The 27,181-nt window shown below is 40.8% G+C and overlaps 1 protein-coding gene across 1 annotated transcript; it reads left to right on the top strand.

Annotated features, from left to right (window-relative positions):
* Positions 1-1,348: 1,348 nt before the first annotated feature.
* Positions 1,349-26,907, top strand: SLC26A4 (solute carrier family 26 member 4). Its single transcript, XM_069849744.1, has 20 exons — positions 1,349-1,488; positions 3,582-3,721; positions 6,560-6,670; positions 8,198-8,388; positions 8,871-9,035; positions 11,578-11,730; positions 11,843-11,925; positions 12,853-13,000; positions 15,484-15,597; positions 16,377-16,454; positions 16,629-16,724; positions 18,153-18,259; positions 19,450-19,519; positions 19,833-19,925; positions 20,028-20,123; positions 20,794-21,024; positions 22,463-22,517; positions 22,833-22,978; positions 24,226-24,309; positions 25,970-26,907. Exons 1-20 carry the CDS (start codon positions 1,349-1,351, stop codon positions 25,991-25,993), a joined length of 2,325 nt encoding a protein of 774 aa, XP_069705845.1. The 3' UTR covers positions 25,994-26,907.
* The last annotated feature ends 274 nt before the right edge of the window (positions 26,908-27,181 follow it).

Raw genomic sequence — 27,181 nt, forward strand, 5'->3', positions numbered from 1 at the left:
CTACTAAATTTATGTTCGGCAAGTAGCTTTTTTCCAATTCGGCGACACCAACTTCAGCTTGCCCAAAGTTAGCACTACACTAAAAAACTTTGAAACCAAGGTCATCGAGAATATCCACGCCCAAGTAGTTCATTGAACAAATATTTTGCTTGTTGTACCCTCGGCACTTCTTTGGTTTTAGTTGAAACATTGGCAGTGATTCTGATTTTCACACCTCCTGGGGCGAGGAGGATGCGTGAGATCCTGTGAGATCCTTGCTAGGATGGAGGATGTGGAGGGGAGGGTGCTGGCCTCTTCTCCCAAGTGACAGGGGACAGGACAAGGGGGAATGGCCTCAAGCTCCGCCAGGGGAGGCTCAGGCGGGACATTAGGAAAAAATTTTTCATGGAAAGGCTCATTGGGCACTGGAACAGGCTGCCCAGGGAGGTGGTTGAGTCACCTTCCCTGGAGGTGTTTAAAAGACGGGTGGATGAGATGCTGAGGGACATGGTTTAGTGGTTGATAGGAATGGTTGGACTCAATGATCCAGTGGGTCTTTTCCAACCTGGTGATTCTATGTGGAGAAGCTTCTATCCAGCATGCTCTCTTTGTTAGTACAGGTGTTTATTACAACATCACTTGATAATATTTCTGATGTTTTTTCATTTTGTGGGGTTTTTTTCCCTCAAGTAATGCAAACAATCCTTTCACTACTGCAAAGAAGCAGCAGGACTCAGCACGCAGGGCTGACTTTCCCAGCCCTAGAGCTCTCTCTAACCCTAAACCTGGGGAGTTTCACAGAATCACTAGAATCATAGAATCGCCAGGCTGGAAAAGACCCACCGGATCACCAAGTCCAACCATTCCCATCAATCACTAAACCATGCCCCTCAGCACCTTGTCTACCTGTCTTTTAAACACCTCCAGGGAAGGTGACTCAACCACCTCCCTGGGCAGCCTGTTCCAGTGCCCAATAACCCTTTCTGTGAAATTTTTTTTCCTAATGTTCAGCCTAAACCTCCCCTGGCGGAGCTTGAGGCCATTCCCTCTTGTCCTGTCCCCTGTCACTTGGGAGAAGAGGCCAGCACGCTCCTCTCCACAACCTCCTTTCAGGTAGTTGTAGAGAGCAATGAGGTCTCCCCTCAGCCTCCTCTTCTCCAGGCTAAACACCCCAGCTCTCTCAGCCGCTCCTCATCGGAAAAGACCCACAGGCTCACCGAGTCCAACCCCGAGATTCCTCCCTCGAGCCCCGGGCGGCCCCCGGCGTGAGGCGAGGCTGGGGGGGGGGGCCGTGAGGCGGGAGGCGGGGCGGCGCCCGCGGGGCCATAAAGGCGGCGGTTCAGGAGCGGACAGCGCTGCGGGCGGGGCTATGGCGGCGGGCGGGCCGGCCGAGCCCGGCCGGTACGTGGTGGCTCGGCCCGTCTACAGCGCGGCCGCCTTCCAGGAGGACAACGAGCGGCTCCCCCCGCCGCCCCCCGCCCTCCGCGAGCGGCTGCGCCGGGCCGGCAGGTGCGTGCGGGCGGGGAGGGGCGGGGAGGGCTGCCCGGCCGGGAGCAGAGAGCGGCCGGAGGGTCCCAGCGGCGGATCAGCGCCCGCGGGACCGTAGGGGCTGCCCTGCGGGTCACACGGCCCCCGCGGGCACGTTCCACCGATGGAAGAGCGGCCGCACGGGGATAGGGGCTGCCCTGCGCATCGAACACCCCCTAGGTGCAAGTTCCATCTATGGAAAAACGTCCGGAGATGGATCTGGGCTTCCCTTTGTATCAAAGAGCCCATAGATGCAAGTTCCATCCGTGGAACAATGCCTGCGGGTGGATCTTGGCTTCCCTTTATATCAAAGAGACTGTAGGTGCAAGTTCCATCTATGGAAAAAATGTCCAGAGATGGATCTTGGCTTCCCTTTGTATGAAAGTACCCACAGATGCACTTTCCATCAATGCAACCATACCTGCAGGTGGAATTTGGCTTTTCTTCGTATCAAAGAGCCTGTGGATGCAAGTTCCATCAATGGAAAAGCACCTGCAGGTGAATATTGGCTTCCCTTCCTATCAAACAGCCTGTAGATGCAAGTTCCATCTATGGAATAGCACCTGCAGGTGGATCTTGGCTTCCCTTAGTATCAAAGAGCCTGTAGATGCAAGTTCCATCGATGGGAAAACATCCGGAGATGGATCTTGGCTTCCCTTTGTATGAAAGAGCCAGTAGATGCGAGTTCCATCTATGGAATAACGTCCGCAGGTGGATCTTGGCTTCCCTTCGTATCATAGCGGCTGAGAGAGCTGGGGTTGTTTAGCCTGGAGAAGAGGAGGCTGAGGGGCGACCTCATTGCTCTCTACAACTACCTGAAAGGAGGCTGTAGAGAGGAGGGTGCTGGCCTCTTCTCCCAAGTGACAGGGGACAGGACAAGAGGGAATGGCCTCAAGCTCCGCCAGGGGAGGTTTAGGCTAGACGTTAGGAAAAAATTCTTTACAGAAAGGGTCATTGGGCACTGGAACAGGCTGCCCAGGGAGGTGGTTGAGTCACCTTCCCTGGAGGTGTTTAAGGCACGGGTGGACGAGGTGCTGAGGGATATGGTTTAGTGTTTGGTAGGAACGGTTGGACTCGGTGATCCGGTGGGTCTCTTCCAACCTGGTTATTCTGTGATTCTGTGATAGAGCCTGTAGATGCAAGTTCCATCTATGGAACAACGTCCAGAGATGAATCTTGGTTTCCCTTTGTATCAAAGAGTGCATAGATGTACGTTCCACAGATGCAAACGTATCTGCAGGTGGGTCTGGGCTTCCCTTCCTAACAAAGAGCCCGTAGTTGCAAATTCCATCCACAGAATATCGCCTGCAGGTGGAACTTGGATTCCCTTTGTATCAAAGAGCCTGTAGATGCAAGTTCTATCTATGGAACAATGCCTGCAGGTGGATCTTGGCTTGCCTTTGTATCAAAGAACCTGTAGATGCAAGTTCCATTGATGGAATAACATCCAGAGATGGATCTTGGATTCCCTTTCTATGAAAGAGCCACAGATGCACGTTCCATCAATGCAACCGTACCTGCAGGTGGATCTTGGCTTCCCTTCCTATCAAAGAGCCTGTAGATGCAAGTTCCATCTATGGAATAGTGCCTGCGGGTGGATAGTGGCTTCCTTTTGTATCAAAGAGCCCATGAATGCACATTCCACTGATGGAACAACGCCCGCAGTTGGGTCTTGACTTCCCGTCATATCAAAGAGCCTGTAGATGCAAGTTCCATCTATGGAATAACGCCTGTAGGTGGACCTTGGCTTTCTTTGTATCAAAGAGCCCATAGATGCAGCTTCCATCTATGGAAAAAGGTCCAGAGATGGATCTTGGCTTCCCTTTGTATCAAAGACTCTGTAGATGCAAGTTCCATCTATGGAATCATGTCTGCAGATGGTACTTGGCTTCCTTTCGTCTTAAGGAGCCTGTGGGGTGCTTCCTTCAGGAGGCAGCGCTTGTGACACCGACCCCTGCCCCATCCCTGTCTGCAAGGCTTGGGTGTGCCCGTCTCTGCCTGCTAAAACAGGCCTCTCCCCAGTTTGTTGTCAGTTTGCGGTATCTCCATCAGGTTCATCACTCGTTTTCTTGTAGCTGTTCAAGGAAAAAGGCCTTCCAGATCACCAAGTCCTTCCTGCCCATCCTGGAGTGGCTGCCCAACTACCGGGTGCGAGAGTGGCTGATCAGCGACCTCATCTCAGGGGTCAGCACTGGCCTCGTTGCCACCCTGCAAGGTAAAGCTGAGCACCTCGGTCCTCTGCTCTCTGGGACAGTTCCACAGGGAGCCAGCTGAACGCAGGGATGTCACGGAGATGGAATTACAAATCTGAGACTTGTTATTTAATACTAGATATTAGGTATTATTTTGCAATAAATAATTGATGATTTTAATGTATTCCTTTTGTTTCTCTGCTTGGCTAGATGATTTAAATTTCCTTTGATGGGCTGTCAAGATGTATTTAACTTTTTCCCCAAGCCTTTTACTCAAATAATATTCATTTTGATATTTAAAATTTTCAATACATTGTGATTAATCAGACAGGTCAGGTGGGCTTATTTCTCTTTCTTGGTTATCTGAGCCTATAGCTCTCCAGCAACTGCCTACAGAAATCATAGAATCATAGAATGATTTGGGTTGGAAGGGACCTTAAAGATCATCCAGTTCTGACTCCCCTTGCCATGGGCAGGGACACTTTCCCCTGGACTGGGTTGCTCAAAGCCTCATCCAACCTGGCCTTGAACACCTCCAGGGATGGGGCATTCAAGACTTCTTTGGGCAACCTGTGCCAGTGCGTCCTGACCCTCACAGTAAAAAAAATTCTTAATAATATATCGCAAAATAGAGCAAACTTGATATCTACTCTCCTTTAAAATTTTGCCACTAAGATTGTTCAGGCATATGCAAAAAATACCCCTGAAGGAGGTGGTGGCATATTCACATTAAACAAATATATAAACTTGATTTAAACTTGATTTATATTCACAGTACACGGTTTGCAATGTCAAGTTTTCCTTAATTCCTTCTGCCATTTAATAGGAAAGCATTCAGGAGATGAACAAATAGACAAGTAGCAGAAATGAGCTGGAATTGATTAAAATAAGCTAGTTAAGGGAAACTTAAAGGACAGAAACGTTCTGCCTGAGGCAGCTGATAAGGTCCACTTAAGACAAAACCAGCCATAACCCTGAGGCAATCCAGCACATTAATTTCTTTCACCTCAGTCGTGTTCTTACACTATTTTCACAAGTTTCCAGGTCTGGGGGAGGTTAAGTTGTGTCAACTCCACGTTTTCCCTCAGTGGAAATGCTGTGTTCGCACAAGGGGGCAAAGATTCCCATTGGGAAGAAAGCAAGCAGTTTACGCATTCCCAATTAGTCACAAGTATTCCCTCTGTCTGTTCCTTTGGAACGTGCTAGGAAGGCACATACTGGCTGAAAAAAAAAGCTTACAAACTTCTGCCCCAGGCAGGGGTGACCTGAGGAATACCAAAGTGATTTGTCCGCAGTCCCACAGAGAATGTGTCAGAGCTGGCAGATCTCTGCTGAAGGTAGAGCTACAGTTACAGGACTCGCCTGCCTATTTAAAAAGAACTAGGCTAGATGGGCTTTTCAGATGACTTACAACAGCTATTATGCTTTTACAGTAACACCCTCTATTTTTTTTACAGTGGGTCCTCATTTTCTCACAATTAGATTTCACTTCTAAAACTGATTTATTAAATAAACCATTTGTTCTCCCACCTATGTGTTGAAAAAAAAACCCCAAACAACTAACCAACATTAAGAACCCTCAAATTAGTGCAAATCTACATCTAGCTGTAATTTATAAAAAATAGAATAATTCTGGAATTCTAAATCATACAATATGGGGGTAATGGCCAAAATGTTTGCCAAAAAGAAAGAGTCCTCTGGGATCTTGGTGTCCCTGAAGTCCCTAACTCCCTGCAACTGTGTATTGCATGCAGTCCTCCCACCAGTCACAGCAGTATGATTAGAACTTTGCTTGTTTTGAACTCTGATAGGTTTTTGCAGTACCTTTGGAGCAGAATACTGCACTCTCTAGTGGGAGCTAACCTGGGTGTGGTAATGAAGGCAACTTTTTTTTTCTCATTGTTGGATTTGATGGCTTGCACAGGTACACAAAGGAAGGTGATGATAAGGATCAAAACTCTCAAATCTGTGATTTACTTTTGGTATTTAAGTCTATGAGCTGATAGTGAAAAAAAAAAGTGGCCTGATTTTCCGAAGGGCTGAACATACTGAAGCATATTTGTAGTTCAATAATTCAACCTGCACTTGAATTTTCTGCCTATAATTAGAATACCTTACATATCCCTCTTTTCTCTCAAGGGGCAGATCTTTCACTCTTGTAACAGTGTTACCTCACTCAAACTTCATATTTGAGCCTATGCTACCTGTACAAACATAGGAACATCTTTTAGTACATATTCATCCAACTACCAATGTGGGATATGCAATCACTTACAGTCATTGATAGAATCATAGAAACATAGAATCATAGAATAGATTGGATTGGAAGGGACCTTAAAGATGATGCAGTTCCAACCCCACTCCCATGGGCAGGGACATCCCACTAGATCAGGCTGCCCAAGGCTCCATCCAACCTAGCCTTGAACACCTCCAGGGATGGGGCATTCTCTTCTTCGGGCAACATGTTCCGATGCCTCACCACTCTCATAGTGAAGAAATTCTTCCTTATGTCTAGTCTAAATCTGCCCTTCTCCAGTTTGTAGCCATTGCCCTTAGTCCCATCACTACAAGCCTTTGTGAACAGTCCCTCCCCAGTTTTCTTGTAGCCCCTCCAGGTACTGGAAGGTCGCTATAAGATCTCTCTGGAGCCTTCTCTTCTCCAGGCTGAACAAGCTCAACTGTCTCAGCCTGTCAATACTTATATATACTTATATGTGTGCCTGCAACTGACTCGCAGACAAAACACATTCTAAATTGTATCTGGACGAAACGAGTAAATCTTTCTGAAAGTCTATTCTATACAATATAGTTGTTTGTTGAGATATTTTAAATTGGACTATCATGATGGTCTATCATTTCAGGTTTGGCATATGCTTTGCTGGTTGCAGTTCCTGTTGGATATGGTCTCTATTCTGCCTTTTTTCCCATCCTGACATACTTTTTCCTGGGAACATCAAGGCACATCTCAGTTGGTAACTGCATGTGTTCAAGTTACAGTGAATTATCTATTACAAAATGTTAATCCTTACTGTGAATACTTGTATTTCATACATGATAACTACTTTTTGAACCAAAATTGTTGTGCTGAATTTAAATATTGGTGGGTTTGGGGGACTTGAGGGATATTTCTTCTCTGTACAGGCAATTCTGCGTAATAGCTAACTTCAGTTGTGCACATGCATGCTTTTTGCTTGCATTTATGCTGAAATTTAAATCCTGTCTTTGTCTACACTCCATGTAAGAAATTTCAAGAGAGAGGCCTCAGTAGGCAGTATGAACAGACATTTTGTCTACCAGCTAAAGCTCAAGATGGCTAAAACAGAGCTCTTAGTCTTTTCTACAAGCCTTCCTTGCTGCATCCTTTTTCGATCACTATGGACAATATCATCTTCTTGCCTGTCACGGAGACCCAGAACCTGTGTGTCCACTCCAGCCTCACTCAAGGCTATGGGTAAACCTTGTTGATTCTTTCTGAATGCTTTTTCTTAAATATGGGGCTTATTTCCTGTCAGTTCTCACATTTAAAATTCACATTACAGTGTAATCACTGAAGTTTCTTTTTCTTAATTCTAACAAAAGGCAGTCTTTCCTTGTTCATATTCACTAACAACAGAGTGGTTTCCCTCCCAAAGCTTTGGCATGTTATTATGCTTTTTCATCAACTTTCCTCTCCGTTGCATCATATACTGCTGTACGTTCTTTCCAATTTCTTAGCCTTTCCCTACCCTACCTATGAGCTTGCATTTGCTGTCCAGGTCTGAGTTGTCATGTCTAGTTGTGTTGACATCCCTATTTTGTACATTATCAAACATTCCTTTCTATACTTTCTCCAACACTCTTACTGAAGTGTTCTCTAAGGTGCCTATAAGATTAACTTATCCTTCTTTAAGACGTTCTCCCTTCCTGCATAGTTTTAGAACATAACTGCAACAAATGTGGTTACTTTTAGATTGTGTGTTACTGACACAACAATCACTTACTCTCTCTGTATCTTGCCCAAAGTATAGTTTCAGTCATCTTTAGCCAATGTAATACCATACTACTGCCAAAAGATGCCTAGCCCTTGGTACATGTTCCTGCCACCACTGCTGTGTTGGGATTGCTGACCACAGTAGCTCTGTGACACTCTGGATCAACTGAAAACTAACCGCAACAAAAAAAAGAAAAATGTTGCTTTCAGCTGGCTCAGTGATCTGTTTTGTCTGGCTGTGATGCTGATACAAGGGAGATGATTGGAACATGTTGCCCTTTCACAGCCCTAAATTGGCTTAAGCAAAGCATGAAACTGCACCTTTATGTACAACCTAAGTTATTTAAGGAAGGAATTGTGTGTTTGTGTTATTTTTGCAGTCCCTGTGGGTCCTGACACTCTAATACTACTAATGTAGTGCAGTTTAAGTATTGAAAGTATTTTCTGATTTAATGTTTGCTTGTCTAGTTGGATAAATGCTTCTTTTTGATGTACATTAAACTTTAGTATATTCTGTTTGTCATTACAGGTCCATTCCCTGTAGTCAGTTTGATGGTGGGATCTGTGGTATTGAGCATGGCCCCTGATGACAATTTTCTCATAGATGGCAGTAATGCTACTGGGACTAATGGTACTGGAGCACTGATAGACATTGAATCCAGAGATGCACAGAGAGTCCTGATTGCTAGTACCCTCACATTTCTAGTTGGAATTTTACAGGTAAACTAGTTGGCTTGAAGAGACAAGGCTGATATTGTTTTAATTTTAATGGGAAAACACATGACATGGAAATACCTACTAGGCCAGTAAGACATTCTCCTGTAGTAAGACACAAAAATGAAAGAAGGTAATCTCAGACTCTGCAGAGCTTTTGGAAGATTATTCTTCTTATCTTGGCTAGTCTGTGGCAGCGTGGCTGGGAGCACAGACAACAGAAGAATAGCCCTGTGGTTGCACACCAAGAGACCTGCATGAAACTAAGGGCTAGTGGTGCACATCCTGGAGCATCCTTTCACACATTTCTTTGTGTCTCCTTTATTTCCTTGGATGGCATGATCTTAAGCTACACTAGGCTGCAGTGGGGGAAGATGGTCCTATGACTCTGTATCAACAGAGAGGAAAGAATAAAACATAAGAAACAACCAAATAAAAGTGTACCTTTTTGGGTTTTAGCAAACTGTTGTCCTTCATGATTTTTCCAGGTAGTATTTGGAGTCCTTCAGATTGGTTTCATTGTGAGGTACCTTGCAGATCCACTAGTTGGGGGATTCACAACTGCAGCGGCTTTTCAAGTGCTTGTGTCGCAATTGAAAATAGTCCTAAATGTTTCAACTAAAAACTATAATGGTGTCCTTTCCATAATATACGTAAGTATGCCCTTCTACTTTGGTTTTGGTTTATGCCTGAATTTTTATATAATTGTTTATCTTCTGCTTCCATTTCATACAGGAATGGTTCATTTATACGATGGTAAGTGCAGGGCACTCGTTTAGTTCTCACTCTCATGAAGATCTGCAGCTGTTCATTTATAGCTATGGGGCCCTAAGTATCTGCTTTCAGGGTTCCCCAGACAGAAAATCTAATTGCCACCTTGAAGTCTTTTTCAGGCAGAGGAGTTTTTCACATAAAGTTTAAATGTGATTATCTAGCAAAACATTTCTCCAGGTGGTCACTTCTGGAGACTACTTTCTGTCTCACCCCTTGCTTCCTGGCTTATTATAAGGGATGCTTTATCACTTCTTAACACTGTCAGGTCACCTCCCAAAGCTGACTGGTCCCAAGCCTCTTTACTCTTAAACCAGCAGGTCATTCTGGTAAGGGGCATCGTTCTCCATTCCACACCGTAGCCATACTTGTGAATACCTAAAGAAGGATGTGGATTCCCACCCTACAGCCTACTAGTTAGCTAAGGTGAGGCTAAATGTTGCTGTCACAACTCCATTTGTTGACCTTAGGGAAAAGATCACATGGAGAAATGTCTTGGCTGGATTATAAAAACACTGAATTCCTAGAGGTCTCATATTACAGAATAGTCTCGTCCCCAGGAAAATTATTGAGAGTTTTGTCACTGACTTCAGCATGAAACTATTCAGGTTCATAGCATTTTAGATCTTCCATAGCACTTCACATTAGTGTAACGGATTTCTAAAAGAGGCTGTTCTAGACAAAAGAATGTATTTACAGATTTTACAAGCCAGTTCAGACAACCAAAATAGAAAAATGCATTAGGCATCTAGATTAGCAATAGCAGGATGAATATAACTACAAACAGCAAGGTAAAATGTGGGGGAAAAAAAATCTCATGGACTATTTAAAAAAAATTATGCTATGCATCTCTTCAGAATTAATGAAGATTCTTTCCCTCAGAACAAGGAAAATTAGATGAGACAAAGCATTATCTAATAGACCTTAGACCAGACCTGGCAGGCTGATGGACTTGTTAATCCAGCAGGTTTTTCTATCTCCATTTTTTATGTTTATGGAAGAGTGTTACATTTAGTAGAAAGTATTTTTGAAAAGGAATTACATGGATTTTCCAGCTCCTACAAGCCTGAGTGGAGTGCTGACTTTTCAGGTTAAAGCTCAAAGCGTCTGTGTTCTTACAGGTGAGTCAAGTTGGTGTATTTGCAGGTATGTGTAGAGCAAGGAAATTGTGATTTCTGGTCTGCTCAACCAGTGACTTGCTGTATCAGCTTCAGCAATTTTTTGGACTTGCTTCAGAAGTGGTGTTTAACAAACTGCATCCAACATTAGCAGAATTCACAGGCCAAAGTTAGGAAGTTACCATGAAGTGGGGCACTGCAAGAGACTGTCAGCAAGAATGGGATCCACGGAATAGCAGTACAACGGCAAGAAATGCCTTATCTCTCCTGAAGAAAGGCATTTATTCATTCTTTCAGGAAGGCTGCTTCTTTAGCTTAGAAAACGTAGATGGTTAAGCACTTAGACATTTTCTTTCAAAACCAGAGTCTTTTCAGAATGTTAGTAGAGGCAACCCTCCACTTGCCTTTAAAGTGACAGCTCAGTATTTGGGGAGCTAACCAGGATGCAAGAAGTCTGTTTCTAACCCCTCCTCTTTCACATTGTTCTGTTAAAGCTGTTTCACTATGCATGAAATAATTAAATTTTCTTGGAGAAGAGGGCCAAGTGAGAATTACTCTGATGCTCAGGAGGACAGAGGAGCACTTGTAGCTTTTCTGTAATCATCCCTTCCTGTTATCTCTGTATGCTTGTTTGCAGTAATCACTAGGACCAAGCAAGGGCACACCAAGGGTAGCGAAGGCAGCTGCCTATTGCAGCCCAGTTGTGAGAGCCCTTCAGCCTGGGAATGAACTCTACCAGGAGGGATAATTACTGTAAGCTGAGGTTTAGTGACTGCTTTTCTGAAGTGCAGGATTCTCCACAGCCTGGCAGGACCCATGTGTTCATATTCATTCTCTGTATGTCAACACTGGAAATAGGAAACATAATCCATATGTATTGGGTGCGTAGTGAACCGGAGTTTTGCCTGTGGGTCTGCTAGCTGTCTTTTTAGTAGGAAAACTAGGACCTCCCTTGCTATCTGGGCAAGGTGAAGAAGCTATAGATCTTCCATTCCTTACTCCAAGAACAAATAGAGGTAAAATATAGATCTTCTTACTTAGCATTTATTTCCTAAAAATTGGGAGGTAGAAGCCCTGTGTGTGGACAGTATTTGCAGTTATACTTTTTCAGTTAAATTCACCAATAAATCAATTCACTGATTCTGTAGTCCCTTGACAATACATTACCACTGAGCTCATCCAGGCCTGAACAAAAGAAATAACTCGGCCTCCTCCAAAACCCCATGCATCTGAATCTTCTTATGAGTATTTTAAATCCTTCAGGTAGTCATGGACACATTTCATGTTGTCATTTTTTATTTTTCAGACTCTTATTGAAACATTTGAAAAAATTGGCACCACCAATATTGCAGATCTTATTGCTGGACTCCTCACCATTTTTATCTGCATGGTAGTTAAAGAAATAAACGATCGGTTCAAACACAAGATACCTATACCTATACCAATAGAAGTTATTGTGGTAAGCAAAGGAGCATAACAAAAACCTGATAACAGATAAAATAGAAGGGGCTAGGTACAGGAAGACAAGAACCCCTTTTAAGTATTAAAAATGTTGTTTTATTTTGTTACAGACAATAGTAGCCACTGGCATTTCATATGCTGCTGACTTGGAAAAAAAATACAATGCAGGCATTGTTAAGAGCATTCCAAGAGGGTGAGTGCCTTTATTTTCTGGGAAATAGGTATTATTTTAACTGGCTAGAAATGATTGTGGTAAGAGAAAAGACATAAAAGAGATATTGAGAGTTGTAACCTGAGTTTAGAACTCAGAGCTGGACACTTCCTGAGTTTTTTCTTCTGACTCTGTTAATTTTGCCACCTAAATATGTTGCCTAGCTTTCCTTCATCTGTAAAATGGGCTTACGAAAATCTACCCAATTCATGAAGTTCATCTGGGAGTGAATTGCTTCATGCTCATGAAGTGAACATATGACTGTGGAAAATGTTAAAAAAAAAAGGATTTTTAATAATGAAATTCTGTAGGTCTGAGTTATCCCATTCATATTCATGCCACTACTGTTATCCCAGTCAATCTTGTCACTTCCACAGTCATAGGAGCAAGGATGTTGAGGATTACACTGGTAGAGACTGTTGCTTGAAAGATTCAGAGCACTTCACAGTAGTAACCACATTCCATTTGGTATTCAGGGCTTGATTAATTAAGATTTGTGGAAACACAGTAGGGGATAAAATGTTTTTGAGATCTTCTGAAGAAGTGTGTTAACAATAGTATGAAGGGCCATTAACATATTTATGTAATTCATGGTACTGTTCAATACATCCTTTATTCAATGCTTCAAAAAATGTACTTTTTCACTTTGCTATCATAAGGCCAAATCTCAATCATGCTGAGAACAATGGGAACTTTGTTGCTGACTAATAGCATCAGGATTTGGGCTATGGTGAGCTAGATAAGCGTGTTCTGTATGTCAATGGGCTGTTTCCACCTTTTTATTAACTTGAAACATTACACTTCATATTATAAGCAACCTGTGTGCCTCTGCCTCAAACTCCTTGACAATTCTAGTAAGAACAGAATTTGATCAAAGTTGATAACACTACTATATTTTCTAAATGCTAGATTTTTGCCTCCCGAACCTCCAGATGTCAGCCTGTTTTCCCAGATGATAGCAGCCTCCTTTTCCATTGCTATTGTTGCTTATGCTATTGCTGTATCTGTGGGGAAAGTATATGCGACCAAGTATGACTACGCTATTGATGGAAACCAGGTATGTATAACGAGAATAGTTCATAAACATTGTGAATATAAGTTCTGGTTTGTGTTGACTTACGTAGCCAAATAAAACAAACCTCATTTACACACATTTTTCAGACTACCATTGAAGTCTGACAGGAAATTCTTTCAACTATTGAAAAAAATATAGCTGAAATGGCTATATATTACCTGAAAAATTTACCACAAAAAGATGAGCCAAATATGCTCTATCTTCATGATGGACTTTTCATAATAATTAATTCCTTCTGTGTTGCTTTAGTGACTGCAGTAGCTCTTAAAAGGTAATTGAAGCTAAGCACACCCTCAGGGAGTTTTCTGATGGTGTTGAATTGATGTGGCCGGCTTTAGCAACCTACTTTCCATTTCTACCCATAAGGCGTATTTTGAGGGGTGTTGCTGGGGGTAGAGTAGAGCAATGTCAAGCTAAGAAGCTGCTCCAGACATCTTTATTTAGATTAGATGCAGGATTTGTTGAGCTTTTCAGTTAAGGTGTGATTTTATTCCTACAGAATAAATTATTGTACTTTACAGCACGACACCAGTTACAACAATATAAATATACTTCTAACTGTATAGCTAAGCCCTGCAGCTTCACAAAGGCAAATACCTACCAGCATATGAATGTCTTATCTGCACCAAATGACCGAATTGTTTTAACCACTGGTTTCTGAAGGCACATAGCTAGAATGTAACACGAGCTTTGCCTTCACAAGCTCTCAGGGGATTCCTGCAGTTGGCCAGTGTCTTCACTAGGTGTTATGTGGTTTGCCCAAAGACGAAGGAGAAAAATGTCAGAGAGATGCCCTGTCCTACATCTGTGCTAATTTTGAATTTTATCCTTTGAACATATGAGAAAATACACTTGCTACAATAAATAGATAAGCTGAGGACTTTGTTTAATGAGTCTTTTAATACTAATGTTTTACATAAAGTTTGATTTTGGAAAAGCTGTTTTGCGGTATGTAACAAAATTGTACTTCTAAACATGCTGGTCACTTTACAATACTCCAAGGTCATATCTGGTAACACTTTGATTCAAAGGTGCCTAAAATGCATTTACTTTCATTTTAATAAATCTGAATTAATAATACATATTCCTGGGAGTGCTGTTTATGCTGTTATTTTGTTGAATATGCTCTTCTGCCAGCAGGTAATGTGCTTCAGAGACACTAATTAAACAGTGTAGTAGTAGAATTACTGTCTATAAAAGCAAAGTGCCTTCCTTTTAATACTGTGCTATGAATTTTACACATAGCAAAGGTCAAGTGCAGCCATGGATGATGGGCAAATAGCTTATTTGAACTAGACAAATTAAAATCTGCTGAGGGGCATGGTTTAGTGATTGATAGGAATGGTTGGACTCGATGATCTGGTGGGTCTCTTCCAACCTGGTGATTCTATGATTCTGTGAAAATAACACCATGAAAGCAGGTAGTAACATAATTTCGAAGGACAGGTTAATACTATTATCTGCTAGTGTTTATTTTGTCTTCAAAGAGTCATAGATTACTAAGGCCTAAGGACACCAGCAACTGCACAGCTATTACACAGGAATAGGCATGAATCACCTAGGTCTGTTCTGTTAAAGAACATGACTTAAGAGCCTGCTCTTGTTGTTGGAGCTTAATGAAAAAGCTTACAAGAAATTTCACTGTGGAGTAAAGAAGGGAATCAAAATCAAATCTCAAATTATATCTTTAAAAATTTTCAGTGACTGAAAAGCTCTTGTGACTGTGTCAGCTTGGTTTCTGTCAATTACATGGGATTGAAGGCAGCTCCAAAATGCCTCATTTCACATCAGAGGAATGGCCCAGATCCCAGGATATAAAGCTCCCGGGGTCCTTGTCACTTGAGCAGAACAACCAGCATCAGTAAGCGCCAGCATCTGTGACCCTGGGGCAAATCTATGAGAGCACTGCCTGGAACTCAGCATGAGTTCATTGGGATGTCTAGAGTGAAAAACTTCTGGCTTAACAAACTAGAAGTTTTCAGTGCAACTGTGTTTTATTTCAAAGTTCCTGATTAGTTCTACTGATAATACAATGCTTTTCTTTAATTAAAGGTTTATCTAAACTCAGACTGTTATACTGATTAAAATTATCTGTTTAGCTAATGGTGCTTGGGAGTTAAATTTATACCAGTCCCATTTGTTGATGCAGTTATACTAGTGTAATTGTCAGCAATGTTAGGTTTGATAACATTGATGGAAATAAGTTTTAAATGTCTTTATACTAAGTCAAGTATGTCCATGTTAGGGAGAGTATACCGACCTCTTTGTATTGCTTTCCAAACACAGGTAGTTACATTGGTGCAAGAGGAATTTCTGCAAACATTTAACAGCTATTACTAATCCCTACTCTTCTTTATGTTATCGTGCCCCCTATTTTACTAAGTACTGTAGGAGCTATTGTCATTCTCCATTGCAAAATTGTCTTCAGGCACCTGTATTTACAGCATCATCCAATTATCTTTCAGGAGTTTATTGCCTTTGGCTTGAGCAACATTTTTTCAGGTGCCTTTTCTTGTTTTGTTGCAACTACTGCTCTTTCGCGCACTGCAGTCCAAGAAAGCACTGGTGGAAAGACTCAGGTAATGACATCTTTTTTCTAGCACTGTGCATGAATAAATTTACTCTTATACGGGACAGAGCTTTCACAGGCAGTAAAATAGTCCTAAAATTATCGTGTTGTTGGCACATGGAAAGCTGTGGATATATTAGCTTATGCTCTGGTAGTGAATAATTTTTGTAGCTCTGCCAGAAGAGGGCAATCAAGGTTTACAGAGCATGAATTACATTAGGGATCAGAAATCCTTCAAGCCTCATTCCCCAGATTTAATTCCCAGTTAAGGGACTGAGTTTGTCACTGTAGGAATTCAGGATGAGAGAGAAAATCCTCTCACAGCTGCCTGTGAGTATTTAAGCCCTTCTGTGCTGGCCTGAGCAGGCCTGAGATGCCATTCATCATCTGCCCGGGTGTCATCTTTCTCATGTTGAGTGTGCCACTCTGTTTTACAGTACTACAGCTTTGCACATTTTAACAGCGGAGAACTACAAGTTATCCAGCAGCCCCTTTTCTGGCTGACACACAGCCTCTGCTCCTTTAATCTGTCTATGCAATGTAACCCCGCAAGAGCTACTACCTTGCATGCAGTTGTTTACACTACCTGCTTAATGGAATTCCCTCTGTGTCAGCTGAAGTGTATAAAGATCAACCACATATGCCTGAACAAAACAGCATTTTGGCAGGTCTCCTTATTCCCTCCAAAAATGTAATTTGCAACTAGTTATTTAATTTTCTTTGTAGTCCTAGAAACATAAGATAGAGTCTCAATAAGTTAATTTCCTATAAACCCTGTGTTCTTCGCAGGTCGCTGGTATAGTCTCAGCTGGGATAGTTTTGATTTCCATTGTTGCCCTGGGGAAATTGCTAGAGCCCTTACAAAAGGTACCGTACTTTTCTTGTTTAAATGCTTAACTTTGATGGGCAGGATGAATAGCCCTGTTTAAACTATGGTGATTGATACCAGACAAGGCTCTGACTTGTAGTATATAATGTTGAGCACTATCTAAATGTGCATCTTTGCTTCCGAATAACAATTTTAATCATCTTTCTTCACAGTCTGTGTTGGCAGCTGTAGTGATAGCTAACTTGAAAGGGATGTTCATGCAAGTGTTTGATGTTCCCCGTCTATGGAGACAGAATAAAGTGGATGCTGTAAGGAACCTATTCTTTTCTTTTCTCCTGAATGCTTTTGACTGGTTTGCTTTTTGTCTTTTAATGCCATCCAAATTTCTCTTAACTACCACATAAACAGAATTTTGTAGAGTTAACATCAGATAACTTTTGTGTGCATCTTCAAAATGCAAGTTCCATGAGGTCAATTCTACATAGTAATCTGCTTATCTTCTTTATTCCTTATGCCTCACAGTAAGGTTGCCAATCAGGGTATTCCCATGCAGTGATGGATCTTCTTAGCAATTACCATAGATTACAGCAATCTTGTGTTGAGATGGCTTGAAAATCAGAAAAAAGATGGCCTGTTGCCTCTTTTATCTTTTGCACAGTTTAAGTGGATCATAAAAGCTGACCTTTTCTTAATTCATGTACATATGTTTATTTTGTTACTGCATTAGCATCCCATTTGCCTGGATATTCTGACGTAGTCCTCAGAAAATATGTTTTCCTGTTGTAGGAAGACTTATCCTAGCTAGAATGTGGATTAATTTTTAAATGCTAAGGGATATATGTACAGGCTTTTCTTATGAACCATTATAGCCATAACTCAGGGTACTTGCTAACAGCTTCCACTGTGCTTTCTAGGGAACAGACCTTCAGTGTGGCTGTTAGGGCAGGTAAAGATTCCCTCTATGCAATCTTTACAATGCATAGATTTTATGGTGTGTGTCATTTGGGCAGTGCTTGCCTTAGGTAGACCTGATTTTTTTTAGTCAGTCAGTTACTAGTCTTCTTTATAGCTAAAAGATCCCACTGACTTCAGTCAGGCACTCAGAAGTGCGGGCACTCAGCATTTTGGATAACTGGGTCCACTGCGTGTTCTGCCTGGGCAGTGATGTGGAGAGGAACCAAGGAGCCCACTTCAACTGTTCTGCCTGAATATTCAGTGGAGACTTTAGAGAGGGCCATCAACCTGTTATATGAAATACCTCTCTCTGGAACAGTTCTGATTCTTAGATATCACTGAGGACCCCCCTTCCCTCTCCAATGTCTGCAGGCGGTGCATCTTACAGTACTTTACATATAGGGAAAATAAATTCTTCCCAATTGCAAAAGAAAGATTAACAAAGACTGCCACCATCAGAAAAAAAAGAAAATGCAATGGTTAACTGCATCCCCTTTAACTTCACCAGCCTAACTGGGTCCTTGAAAAGTGTTATTATTTTAAAATACCTTATTTCCTAAAAAGCTAACTATGCCTAATAAGACAGTAATGGACAAACGCATCTTGGAAGAAGAAGATGACTTTTGTATGAAAGGAGGCTAATTGCCAGTGTGCTATGACCATCTCCAAAGTTAAATTCTTCTGATACTCATGTTGTTTGGTCTAGTGATTCTTTAGCAGGACCAGGAGTTATATATTATACTTAAGAGACTTTGACTTTATGTTTGTTATTTCCTCTCCAGATGATCTGGGTTTTTACATGTATAGCGTCCATCATTCTGGGACTTGATTTGGGATTACTTGCTGGCCTTCTGTTTGGATTGCTGACAGTTGTGCTGAGAGTTCAGTTGTAAGTAACACAGGATCAGAAAGAACTGTTAGTGTTATACCTGAAAAAAGGAAGAAAATATGCTGAATAGCAAGATCGTTTGTGGCAGAAAACCTGTTTGGGCTTACAAAAATTTTGTAATGGAAAAAGATCTGTTCTTTAGAACAAAACACCGTTTGTGTGCTATCATTTAATTACATTGATAAAAGAGAATCTGCATTATTTTGTCAGTGTTCATTCTATACCACGTTGGGTACTCAGCCATATGTTATTTATGCACCGACATAGAAAAGTTCTGTAAAGGGACAGGAACATTCTAGATCAAATATAAAAAGTTGTATGAATGGCTTCTATGAGTAATTGTTCATTACAATAACTCTTAGCATCTAATACTACTACAGCACGTTGGACATGCCAGTAACCTTTTCACTTATTGCTTATACAAGGCAGCGTGTGCCTTTAAAAGAAGAGGAAGGGAAGGCATGAGAATAAGACAAAATTCTGTGCTTCAGTCTGATTTGTTGTAAAATAAAAATAAAACCTTGCAAAAGTTCTTACAGTGCATTAGATTATAAAAACCAGAAATTGAAGAGCCTCAAAAAACATTCCCCAATTGAACTCAGATTTGTGAAATCAAAATATAAAAGTGAAGTGAGGCTTTACAAACTTAAAAAAAATTGCTTCAACTACTAAAAATTTATCTAGAGATGGAAAAATATTTTGGTTTTTTTATTGACTGAATTAAATAATAAAATGTTTGGACAAGAAATTTTAAGTAATCTGAAGAGAATGTAAATGTATCATTCCAGTTGAATTGAAACAAAGAAAGTGATTGATGTTTTTTCAGAGTAAAAAAAAATTTTCTTCATTCAAACCAAACTAAACTGCTTTTAAAACATTTCTCTGGTTTTGGAAACAAATGGAACAAGTTGTTAATTTAGCTCTGTGTAGAAATGGTGCAGCAAGTAGGTGAGACCAAGGAACCTTGTCTTTAAAAAAGGCTATTCCCTATAAATAAATCAGAAAAAGACCCTTGTACAGTGACACAAAACAAAGATAAAACACTTTTCCAATGAGGCTGCTAGTTTGGCAGAAGAGCACAGACTGCAAGTGTCCATGACAGTTTTTATGCTGCAATCCCTCCAGTTCTGTGAATGCCTAAGTATGAAGTTTACCTTCACTGTCTTTTCTTTTTATTTCATTTCTGTTAGTCCTTCATGGGGTGGCTTTGGAAACATTCCTGGCACAGACATCTACAAGAAGGTCAAGGACTACAAAAATGTAAGTCATTGTTGAGTTGTTTCCCTTCAGTCTACAAGTCAGTGTAAGACAAAGTTGTGGCTTGCATGTTGTGGACAACTTGAATTTGGATGTGGAGTGTTCAAAGCTAACAAGTTTCAGCATTAATTTCTTCATCTTGGCTGAAATGGTTGGCCTGTGCTGCATGCTGGTGCTGAATTACCTCAATTATCAGCAAAGATAAGCCATTTTTGTGTGAATTAGATACGTAGCTGAACTGTTGAAACAGTTAAACTGCTTTTTTATTAGCCAAAATATGGTTGTTGCTGCTTAACCTTATATTCTTTGGCAACAGGCTACAGAACCAGAAGGTGTGAAGATTCTCAGGTTTTCAAGTCCGATTTTTTATGCTAACATCGATGGACTGAAAAGCAGCCTCAAATCCACAGTAAGAGATACGTGACGGTTTTGGATGCTTCTTAATTGCCTTAGAGATTTTCTCAGAATGATATATGGGTAAAATTAAATAATTTTGATTATTTTTCTGTAGGTGGGATTTGATGCGGTCAAGGTATATAACAAGAGACTCAAAGCACTGAGGAAGATACAAAAGCTAATCAAGAAGGGGAAATTAAAAGCTACTAAGGTAAACTGTTTTTTTCCTTTCTGTTTTCTTAAAGGATTAATGCTAGAGCTCATTACTTTAGCCTTAATTATGAGTTCCTCTGTACTCATCCTTAAAATAAAAATGGAAAAGTGTGACTTAGAGTAATAAGTCTGGGACCTGCAGGAGACTGTGCAGAGTGATACAGCTGTTGCCAAAAAGCCCACAGATTCAGGCAGCTGTGAGAGTTATAGTGTTCACAGGAGTGGACTTGTAACTGCTTAATTTTATAGAGAGTGCTCTGAGTGCTGTTACACGTCCCTGTTCTGTGACAGGGTCATCAACACCACCTGGTTGGCTGGGTGCCTGGGACCTTCAAGGTCAGCAAGGAAGGGAGCCCAGGAATCTTGAGGCTGACAGGGAGGGGAAGAAGTGTGTTTGGTTTGTCTGCCCTTAAAGGCCTGAGAATGAGGGGAATGGAGATGAATATGTGACCTACTTGGTCTCAGAGAATGGCTGCTTGCCTCGTAAAATGGCATTATTTATGCTAACCACATTACCAGGGGTCAGGAGCAGGGGTTACTGGTCACAAATATCCATCTTATTTATTCCTTAAACAGAAGGTATCCCAGGCAAATATTTCCTGTAACTCCAAAACTTTCTCCGTGATTAAATGATATATTCCATATATTATCTGAACGCTGAATATTAGAATGGCATCATCAGTGAGCCTGGTATTAATAATGAAGCTTTTGAGACTGATGAGGAACTGGAAGACAATGAAGATCTTCAAGTTCCCACCAAAGAAGTAGAGATCCAGGTGGACTGGAATTCAGAACTCCCAGTCAAAGTTAACATCCCCAAGGTGCCCATCCACAGTCTCATTCTTGACTTTGGAGCAGTAACCTTCCTGGATATTGTAGCTGTGAGATCAATAAAAACGGTAAGTGCTTTTTTTTCCAGTGTTCTGTGAAAATGAAGCTAGTCAATAGTACTTAAATCAAGAGCTGTTAGCTGAAGTTAATTTCTGAGTTTTTAAAAGTTTATTGTGGAAAAATATCTTCACAACTTCTACAGCAAGAGGTAGAATATCAGTGTGTGTGTGGTTTAGGTGGGAAAAAAAATCCAAAGAATACATTCAAAGGACAATACGAAGGTTGTGTAGTACTCTAAAATCAGAACTGCAAAATGTGGTCCCCTTGTTTGTATATGTTATGAAATATTTTAGTTATATATTTTCTTTCCACATGCCTTCTGCTTTAATCTGGGCACAGGATGATGCTCACTCAACACAGAGGTAGTAAAATTTCTTCTTACCATCACTTATCAGTCTTCAGCCACACAATTTATATATTCGTTCTGTATTATTTAAATTATTAAGGAAGAATGATTAATTTCTTTATAGGTTTTTCTGTGGCTAATATTGCCATTCATCAACATTCATTAATTCACCTTCAAATATCACACTGCATAATGAGATATTATTCCTAGTTTAGGGGGAGGGAAACGAGGTGAAGAGATTATGGCCAAGTATTTAATTATTTTTTGGTGTCCAGTTACAAATGTGCAGGACCAGATTGTTCAGTCTTCAGTTTTTTATGGTACTTGTTCAGATTGCAGCTTTCACTAACTTCATTTTGCATCTGAGACTGCTTAACCTATCCATAAACCAGATGTTAGATTACCAAGACTTCAGTTTATCAATGAACAGAAGGGGAAAATGCTATTTTAAGAGACTTGCTTTCCACCAGGGAGCCAAGGGTAGAATCCAGCCTCCCACCTCTTAAATGCACTGAAGTACAAGAATGCTGTGTGCATTGCTTCAGCCTTCTGCCTGTCTTGGATTCAGTTCTGGCTTCTGAGACAAAAGTGTTACGGGGTCCACAGATGTGACTCTTTCCATATGCAGCTTTTTCATCCAAGAATAGGTCCATCTGGTGCACTGCATGGGGGTGAAGTCTGTGTAAAAATTTGCATGTGCCAATGTAAGACTGCATGATATCTCACGTACGTGGTGGGAAATAAAGCTTGCTCAGGCCCATGTGGTTCTCACTTGAAAAGATATGATTATTCGTACTGAGAACAGAATGAGAACCTTAATAGCCAGCAATGTATGCATAGGTAAAACTGGTAGTTCCACTTACACAGTTGAAGACAAGACTTCAGCAACCAGTGTGGACTTTCATGTATAGCAAAGTATAGCAGTTCATTACTTTTTATTAATAACCCCCCATCATAATAAAGTCACAATCTGCAATGAAGACAATCAGAAACAAATGAAGAGTGTGTGTGTGCCTATACATGGCATAAGTATATATCTCTGTATTTTCTCCTTACAGACTATTTATTTATGTCCTTGTTGCAAACTTTTATTTTTTTAGATAATTAGAGAGTTTGAGAGGATTGATGTGAGAGTATACTTTGCTTCATATCAAGGTAAACATCCAAATATTCCTACTACTACTCATGCAAAGAATAAAATGAAGATGAGAAGGGACCTCTAGATGTGTCGTGGAAGCATTTGTTCTAACAAAAATGTGAATTATCACACTGATAAACATGGTGGGCTGCAGTGGGACACAAAGAATGGTGGGGTTTAAAGGAAACATAGAAAGTAAAAGTTAAGACAAAGCTATGATTGACAGATTTGGCTGTACATTTGATTTCTGATAGTTGCAACCATGTATTTTGACAGTTATTTCTTAAATTACTTTAAGCCGTATTAGCCTTATATGACTTTCTTTTCTTCAGACAACCTTATATCACAACTGGAGCGGAGTGCCTTCTTTGATGATGTCATCAGAAAAGACATGTTCTTCTTGACTGTCCATGATGCTGTGCTCTACATACAGAATCAAATGACATACAGGGACAACCAGGATCCCATATTTGAGAAGGTAAGGATATCCAGTAGGTACGTTTTCTTTCCTTCTGTCATCTAACATTCATGCTTGTGATTTCCATTACAGCATGGCACATCCAAAAACTAGGCATAGAGCTGAAGTACGAAAAAATTAGTCTAGTAAATTGGACAGCTTCTGTAGTATGTGAATATTATGCTAGATAAAAGGAAGAGTCTGTTGACTCCAGGATCTTGTTAGTGAAAAGAATATGTGAAACAGGATATATGGAGAACACATCATCCTAAGACGCATTTTATAATTTCTGACAGCTGGCAGCTTAAGAACTTCTGCAACTGGAGGTTGGACCATTATGTTTAATTGTTGCAAATGGAGTTTTCTTTGATGCATCTGTCATGTTCCCTTTGGAAACCCTTTATACGTTTTAGCTTGCCACTATCCTGTGGCAATGGGTTCTGTAATTTTAAATGTGTTATATGACAACTATTTCCCATTTGTTTTAATCCTGCTGGATTTCTGGATTGTTAGCTGCAATGAATAATCATTCCCTGCTCCCTTTCCCTACATTATTAATAATGTCATATACATCTGATCAAAGCTGAAGAGTCCCATTCTACGTGGTGTGAGTGTACCTGGAAGCTGTCCCACACTAGTGTTCATTCCTACTACCCTCCCCTGTGCATTTCCTAGTTGTATTCTGTGTTTTTTGGAAATAACCAGAACATTCTGCAGTGTTTAAAGATGTGGTCCCACATTAGAAAAACAGCCTTATAATGTTCTCCTGTCTTTCCGCCACAGTTCCTTCCCTAGCAATCACTATTTTAGTATTCTGAATAAATAGAATCCTAGAATCAGCAGGTCGAGGGAGGTGATTCTGCCTCTCTATTCCTCTCTTGTGAGACCTCATTTGGAGTATTGTGTCCAGTCCTGCAATCCTCGACATAAGAAGGATATGGAGCTGTTGGAACGGGTCCAGAGGAGGGCTACAGGGATGATCAGAGGGCTGGAGCTGCTCCCATACAAGGACAGGCTGGGAGAGTTGGGGTTCAGCCTGGAGAAGAGAAGGCGCCAGGGAGACCTTATAGTGACCTTCCAGTACCTGAAGGGACTACAGGAAAGCTGGGGAGGGACTGTTCACAAAGGCTGAAGTAAAGGAACAACTCTGTCAAGGCACAGAGTTGTGAGTTGTGGAAGTTATATTAAGGCACTTCATAGGAATAAATCAGCTCCAGTGATACAGACAATACATAACTCATCACGTTTTTTAATTTCTTTCTATCAAGATTTCACTCATGCAGGAGTCTAAAGAACCCATAGAATTCACAGAAACAAGCCGTCCTGATGATGAACTTGACGTTCAGGAAGAGGTAAGCACTTTAGAACTGAATGTGTCTATAACTTACAGAATATTGCTGGCTTTATTCCTTTGCCTGTAGTGCTGAGACATGCAGTGAAAGTATGGTGGATGAACTAAGCTCTCAACAGTTTCCTTCTCCATTAATCAAATACCCTCTCCAGGCACCTGAATGCCAGTGCTTAGTGGAGGAAGCCAGACTTTTTGAGATGTAGCAGATTGTATGCGGACAAGCATCTCTCTATCTCTGTTGCTTTAGGACTACTTTTGCCTTACATAGGCATGAGTTAGGTGCCTAAGGGAAAACCTGGTACTGCTTGAGGAACCCGGGTCCAAAATTACAGTCAACTTTCCCCCTTCATTCCTCCTTTTAATACAACAGGCATCTTCTTGCACAATCTAAATGTTTTACAGGAAGCTGCATCAAAGCAGTGTACTGAACATAACTAACACGCAACAACACCAATCCATGAAAGCAATACCATGGTATTTTGTATTTACAGAACACTGCTGGAAAAGAAGGCAGCACTTACTGGTAAAATACCAGTGCAGCACATGGGTCACTTATTTAGCAAACACAAGATTGCGCTAAATGCCCTTTTGTAGCCTGAGATGGATTAAGCTAGTGATGCAGCAATACCTTGGAAGTATTGTAACACTCCATGTAGGTAAAGGCATGATTATTATATGTCCCTTCTGTTGTGGCACTAGTCAGAACTCTGTTCTTAATTCCAAAAATAAAATGGAGTAGTGCCCTGTGCTTAGCACCTCTGCTCCAGCAGCAGGAATGAGCAGGGACTGGAGGCATGAAGTGACCCTCCTCTCTGTCACGCTCTAGGAAAATGCTGCAGCAAGGTTGCTGTGTTGGGGGGGGATGTAGAGGTCTCTGGAGGCAAGTTGGTAAGAGGAGGTTGTGGCTGGGTAGAGGTTCTTGGCATCACACGGCACTGTAGTTTCTTCCATTGCATGAAGTCCCATGGGAAAAGGTAAGGTCAGCTTGGAAGGCAGACCAGTGAGAGGAGAAACTGAGATCCTGAGCAAAAGCTTCTCAAACTAATCAGATCTTGGTAAGTAGATTGCAATACTTGGTAATCCTGATTCACCCCCTTCTTTTTAGTTGGTGGTAATATTGCAGGAGGCCCAAATCTTATTTTTTATCACTAAAATGGGGAGAAGTACTTTCCATTCCACTATAAGTTGCAGTAGAGAAAGGAAGGAAGGATTAAAAAAGCTAGAAAGACACCATGATTCTTTAACAGGAGCATTTGAGAATGGCAGGCCAAAAAGACTTGAATTCTGATTTCTATTCATAGGATTGCTTAGATACTTACATTATTGTCATTAAATAAGAAAAGAAGACAAACACTAAACTACCAATCCAAGGTCAAAGAGTGTTCCAAGAGGTTTCTGTCCTCCACCTTTATAGCCACATTTTGAAAGTCGGAGCTAGTAACCTTCAGACCTGCAGCTTCCTGACTGAATCGTGGGATGCAGACACAAGTCAGAGGGCAGCTGCATCAGAATAGTTACTTTCTCTGTACTTTCAAGGAGGCCAGGTTGAACTTGGTAGTTTTCAGTTAACACATACACAAACATTTTATTTTTCCAAGCAGTGTGTACTCCAAACTAACCATGGCCTTTTTTTCTCCACCTTTTGAAAACCATTTCACTAGGCAATGCGCAGACTTGCTTCATGAGGACGGACTGCTGGGACTGTCTTACCTGTGAACTCACAGCAATATTTATGCACTGGTACTATAGACACATTTTCTGCAATGAAACCAATCTTTGCACTTGAAGAAAACCCTGATTATTTGCCTGAATTGTATAGATGTCTAGAAATCTCCAAATTCTAGCTAATATTATCTCAGAAATATTCTGGGCCTTGATTTATCAAGCAGTTTCCAATATGATATATTGATTTAAAAAAATCAGAATACTATTATGAAAGATGTATTCAGTCTTGGAATTAGTGAGGGAGAGGTGCATCGCACTGTTTTATCAGTGTATACAGGGCAAAAAGCTTTGTGGTCTGCCCAGGAGAGCTGAAGAGACCAAAATCTTTGGATGGCAGACCTCTTGTTCTGTATTTGTACCATGCCTAGTGAGAGGGTGGAAGTTCCAGCTGGCCAGGGGTCTGCAATTCTAGAACATTAGTGTGAGCACACACGCTGGCAAGTCTTGAAAAATGTATCATGATCACTTTTTCCAAGCAATTCCTTAAACTGCTGCAAGTTGTTAGGTAACTGAAACAGGTGTCAGTGAAACAGTCACATGAACAGAAAACAGCACTGAACTACTGTAAAACTTTAAATAGGATGTTTCAATAGAAAAGACCATTGGATACTGATTCATTAGTTCTGTAGTAATCCCATTGTAGCAAATCATACACTACTATTAATATTGGTCCCTAAAATGAATTATTTTGGCTAGGTTAAATATCTTTCACCAAGAAGCAGATCATGACATAAATCAAAGGAAAACCTTAGTCCCCAAGTACTTAATGGAACTGGTAGAACAGGCTGCTACTGACTGGAAGTAAAAAGTCAGAATGTGACCTAGTATGGAAGTTTGTGGGTTTTTTAAGTGGAAGATAAGGGTTTATTTACTTAATAGTTATATTTTTATACAGCATATTTCTTTCTTTTAATATCCTACATCAAACTGCTGCTGTTCTTTTACATCTGACAGTCCATAATGCACAAGTGCAATAATTTACAAAAGATAAAGGATTTGACCTGCAAAACTTTAACCCTTACTTTAGGAGTATTAAAAAAAATATGCAGAAAAATCAATGTTCTTACTTTTGATGAAGAAATGTGTTTTGATGGAAAACAGATGGATACCTTAATTTTTTTAGCACTACACTAATTTTTAAATGGAAA

Source organism: Phaenicophaeus curvirostris, chromosome 1 (assembly GCF_032191515.1).
Source record: "Phaenicophaeus curvirostris isolate KB17595 chromosome 1, BPBGC_Pcur_1.0, whole genome shotgun sequence".
Lineage (NCBI taxonomy): Eukaryota > Metazoa > Chordata > Aves > Cuculiformes > Cuculidae > Phaenicophaeus > Phaenicophaeus curvirostris.

Coding starts and splice junctions, on each gene's coding strand:
- SLC26A4 (XM_069849744.1), top strand. CDS start 1,349: ATGGCGGCGGGCGGGCCGGCCGAGCCCGGCCGGTACGTGGTGGCTCGG. Junction 19,926..20,027: donor AAAGCAGCCTCAAATCCACA/GTAAGAGATACG, acceptor ATTTTTCTGTAG/GTGGGATTTGATGCGGTCAA. Junction 22,518..22,832: donor ATACTTTGCTTCATATCAAG/GTAAACATCCAA, acceptor TCTTTTCTTCAG/ACAACCTTATATCACAACTG.